The sequence below is a fragment of the Balaenoptera acutorostrata genome, chromosome 20 (genome assembly GCF_949987535.1).
Source record: "Balaenoptera acutorostrata chromosome 20, mBalAcu1.1, whole genome shotgun sequence".
Lineage (NCBI taxonomy): Eukaryota > Metazoa > Chordata > Mammalia > Artiodactyla > Balaenopteridae > Balaenoptera > Balaenoptera acutorostrata.
This window is the reverse complement of record NC_080083.1, coordinates 42,314,490-42,319,024: the sequence shown is the minus strand read 5'-3', so window position 1 is coordinate 42,319,024 and position 4,535 is coordinate 42,314,490. Positions and strand designations below refer to the sequence as shown.

General features: G+C 54.9%; 1 protein-coding gene across 1 annotated transcript; it reads left to right on the top strand.

The window, feature by feature from the left end:
• Positions 1-2,175: 2,175 nt before the first annotated feature.
• On the top strand, positions 2,176-4,104 carry HSD17B1 (hydroxysteroid 17-beta dehydrogenase 1). Its single transcript, XM_007177783.2, has 6 exons — positions 2,176-2,272; positions 2,382-2,549; positions 2,694-2,873; positions 3,041-3,134; positions 3,599-3,776; positions 3,865-4,104. Exons 1-6 carry the CDS (start codon positions 2,176-2,178, stop codon positions 4,102-4,104), a joined length of 957 nt encoding a protein of 318 aa, XP_007177845.2.
• Positions 4,105-4,535: the final 431 nt, after the last annotated feature.

Genomic DNA, 4,535 nt, shown 5'->3' with positions numbered 1-4,535 from the left:
CCTGTGTGTCAGAATGTCAATGCCATGATGCCGGGGAGGACTCAGGGCTATAGCATGGACACTGGTGAGGTCAGGTCTCCCTGCTCCCTTACCTCAGCTTCCTCGGGTGTTTTGTTTGTTTGTTTCATTTCATCAGTTTTATTGGTCATATATCCAGAATTCATTATATAAATCTTTCAAAATAACTAGATATTACAAGAATATCTACAATTCAGCTCTGATTGCGCAAATACTCGACACAGGAAACCATTTTTACAAATACTTATTTTTCTTATAAGAATACTTTAGTACAACACTGCTATATTTAAAATGGATAACCAACAAGGACCTACCATATAGCACAGGGAACTCTGCTCGATGTTATGTGTCAGCCTGGATGGGAGGGGAGTTTGAGGGAGAATGGATACATGCCTAGATATGGCTGAGTAGCTTTGCTATGCATCTGAAACTATCACAACATTGTTAATCGGCTATGCTCCAATATAAAATAAAAAGTTTTTAAAAAAGAATAGTACAGAAAATAAGTCTCTGTATATCTTACAGCAAATTTTATGCAGTTGTTTTTTTACCAATTCAACCATCATTTCAGGTTTCCTATCATAGCACATCCATCACATCCCATAAACCAAATTATAATCTGCTGCTGCTTCTCATTTTCATTTACCACTGAGAGTCACATTGTTAAGAGTTTTTAGGCTTCTTTTTCTAATCTTTCCTGATCTGAAAGAATTCATGTATTCAGGCTAGAAGAAGTAATTTAAACAACATTCCTTCTAAATCTGACTTGTATCGGGTTAATCACTGTGCTTGGTGAAGAATCTTTTCACTTTTCTCTTAGGCTAGACTGGCTAGTAGTTCACCCCTGCTGTATCAAGCAGAAGGCATAAAGTCCTAATATTCCTAAACGTTTCTAAACTGCAAAAACAAAACCCTAGAAACAAGAGTTAAATACAAATATTTAGAAAGCTAAAACATTTGCTAATGATGAGAAATAGAGAATACTTTTAGATTTGAGGTCTCTCCTAGGTTGAAGAAGACATAAAAGAAAGTATAAGGATGTGGCAGTAGTTTTATATTGATGAAATATTGAAAAACTGAAAAAAGTGAATCACTTAGGTCAGTGGTGTGGTGTTTCCATAGTGCCAGGAGATACAGGATCTTAGACTCTGTGGCTAGCTGAACTATTTGACATTCTTCGGATGCTGTGACTTTGAAATAGCCTAATAAATACCTTGGTCAGAACAAGTAATCATTTAGGCCAGGGTAACTTCACAGAATACTGACCATGTTTCCCTGAAGAGACAGGACACCTCCCCAGGGGAAACATTTAGCATTCGCTAAATGTACGTCCAGTTAGCAAAAGCTTGTCTTACTTTTCATGTAGCATGAGTTAAAACCAAGAGCCTGGCAGCAGTCAAGTTCCTGAGTGCTCAGCTCCAATTATCCAGTATTCTTTTTTTTAATTAATTAATTAATTTGTTTGCGGCACGCCGCAAGTGGGGGCTACTCCTCGTTGTGGTGCGCGGGCTTCTCATTGCGGTGGCTTCCCTTGTTGCGGAGCATGGGTTCTAGGTGTGCGGGTTTCAGTAGTTGTGGCACATGGGCTCTAGAGCGCAGGCTCAGTACTTGTGGCGCACGGGCTTAGTTGCTCCGCGGCAGGTGGGATCTTCCCAGACCAGGGCTCGAACCCGTGTCCCCTGCATTGGCAGGCGGATTCTTAACCACTGTGCCACCAGGGAAGCCCCCCTCAGTTTTAAACTAACCCCTGACCTTTGAACTGAGAACCCCCTTCCAAAACATTTACTTTCACACCCTCAGCAACAAACTTTGGCAACTATAATTGTCCCTGTGGGACAGAGGCTTGCCAGGCAAAGATCTGCCCAGGGCGCTCAGTGCCCACATGGGAGCCCACACCTCCTGTTTGCAAAGCTTCACCCTCCCTCTGACTAGCAACTTAAGAAGGGGTGTTTTAAGTAGTGGCCTCATCTCTGCCTTGACCTAGAGTAGGTTGGGGAGAGAAGGCCAGGGACCCACGGGAGGTCTCAGCCTTGAGATTGTGCTGCAGACATAACAAGGGGTGGGGACCCCGGCGGGCAGGGGCGGGGCGAAGCAGATGATATCCATCCCAGAGACCAGCGCCCAGCAGTCCCGGGGCTGCTCCCTACGCACAGCTCCATGGACCGCACCGTGGTGCTCATCACTGGCTGTTCCTCTGGCATTGGCCTACACCTGGCCCTGCGCCTGGCGTCCGACCCATCCCAGAGCTTCAAAGGTACATGAGGGGACTGGGGTGGAAAGACCAGCTCCTTCCTGGTCCAAGGGGGCCTAGGTAGGATTGTAAGCCCGAAATTCAGAGCCTTGTCCTCTCCCTGAACCTCCAGTGTACGCCACGCTGAGGGACCTGACGACACAGGGCCCACTTTGGGAGGCCGCCCGGTCCCGAGGGTGCCCTCCCGGCTCCCTGGAGATGTTGCAGCTGGACGTGAGGGACGCAGATTCCATAGCCGCTGCCCGGGCACGCGTGACCGAGGGCCGCGTGGACGTGCTGGGTGAGTCTCCCTGCAAAACTAGTGCAGGAGCCTTCCTCACCCTGTGTCCAAACCAAGACGTCCCGAGGCCCAGGGAGCACGAGGGGACAGGCGGGGAGGAGGGCCGTGCGTGAGGCGGGCGGAGTCCGGTCTCTCTCCCCGCAGTATGTAACGCAGGCCGGGGCCTGGTGGGGCCGCTGGAGGCACACGAGGAGGGCAACGTGGGCTCCGTGCTGGACGTGAACCTGACCGGGACCGTGCGGATGCTGCAGGCCTTCCTGCCGGACATGAAGCGGCGACGCTCGGGACGCATATTGGTGACCGGGAGCATGGGAGGCTTGATGGGTGAGTGGAAGCCGGGGAAGAACCAGAGGCGCGCAGGAGGCGGGGCTCAACGGGAGAGTCGGGGGTCTAATAAAAGGGGTGGGACCTGGTGAAACTGCCCCGGGCCCCTCCCGCTCCCCGCGGCTCCCCTCCCCGACGCGCCTCAGCAGCCTCCTCTCGCCTCCAAGCTCTTCCCTTCAACGCCGTTTACTGCGCCAGCAAGTTTGCAATCGAGGGTTTGTGCGAGAGTCTGGCGATTCTGCTGCAGCCCTTCGGGGTCCAGTGAGTCACCGCCCCGCCCCCGGGACCCTCTGAGCCCTGACTTTGGGAACCGCAGCACCCTGTTTTCTTGGAACCGCTCTCAGGCGTTCTGCCTGGCCCCTCCTTAGTGCGGCTCCCGTTTGTTGTGTGCCAGGCACAGTACTGGGCGTTTGGCACCCGCCCTCTCACTCCACCTGCCGACCTAGCTGGTGAGGTGTCGGTATTGTTAGTGGGAAGCTCAGGCCCAGAGAGGTTCGGTGACTGGCCCAAGGTCACACAGCTGTAAGTGACCCAGCCAGGGTGGCATAATGACGCCAGAGCCTCTCTCACACCCTCCATGGGACGTGGGGGCGCTTTTCCGGCAGTAAACCGCTTTCAAACGCTCGGGTTACCCTAAGCGCCCGCCAGCCGGGCGCAGCCCCCCTCCGGCTCTCCCTCCCGGACTCGCATTCGCCCCCGCCCACTCGCCGCTCTCCCGCCGGCAGCTTGAGCCTCATCGAGTGCGGCCCGGTGCACACCGCCTTCCCCGAGAAGCTGGAGGGCGGCCTGGGCGGGGTGCTGGACCGCGCGGACGCCGAGACCCGCGACCTCTTCTCCCGCTACCTGAGCCACTCCGAGCAGATCTTTTTTGAGGCGGGGCAGGACCCGGAGGACGTGACCGAGGTGAGCGCCGGGCCGGACTGCGGGAGCGGGGGCAGCGCTCCGGTTCCCCAGCCCAGCCCCGGCCAGCGCGCCTCTCCCGCCGCTGCAGGTCTTCCTCCAGGCGCTGCGCGCCCCGCGCCCGGCCCTGCGCTACTTCACCACCGAGCGCTTCCTGCCCCTGATACAGCTGCGCTTCTCCGACCCCAGCGGCTGCAGTTATGTCGCTGCTGCGCACCAAGCAGTGTTCGGCGACCAGGCCGCCGAGGGCTCAGACGGCGCCGGGGCGGAGGCCGGAGCCGGAGAACTGGGGGCACCTGAGCTCGGAGCTCCTCTTGCCGCCCCGAAATAAAGGCCTGGTTCGCCGCTGTCTCCCGCGCTCTCCTTTGCGGCCCCGGGGTGTGCGGTTTGGGGATGAAAAGGGACTTTTCACTGCACCGCACTTGTGTGATCACTGGCGAGCGCGGCGGGTGGATAATCAGGAAAGAAGGTGTTAGCCTAGGTTATACCTACGGAAACCGAGGTCCAGAAAGGAAAGGAGCTAGCCCAAGGTCACGCCTCAAGTGCGCCTGAGGGCAGGGAGAGCGGTCCCTGGATTCCCGAGGGGTGTCTGCAGCAGTAGGAGTTCGGTGGACTTGGGTGCGGGGAGAGTCGGCTTGTGACTTGGCTCCCACGAGTCATGGGACCTTAGGCAACGTCCTACCCTCTCCGAGTCCGTTTTCTTACCTACAAAACGGGTATAATACCTATGTCGTGGATTGTGATAAGAATTAATTGAGATAA

Excerpts from the sequence above, each read along its gene's own strand:
- HSD17B1 (XM_007177783.2), top strand. The coding sequence starts at position 2,176 with ATGGACCGCACCGTGGTGCTCATCACTGGCTGTTCCTCTGGCATTGGC. Across the intron at positions 2,273-2,381 it reads CCCATCCCAGAGCTTCAAAG|TGTACGCCACGCTGAGGGAC; the intron begins GTACATGAGGGG and ends CTGAACCTCCAG. Across the intron at positions 2,874-3,040 it reads GAGCATGGGAGGCTTGATGG|CTCTTCCCTTCAACGCCGTT; the intron begins GTGAGTGGAAGC and ends CTCGCCTCCAAG.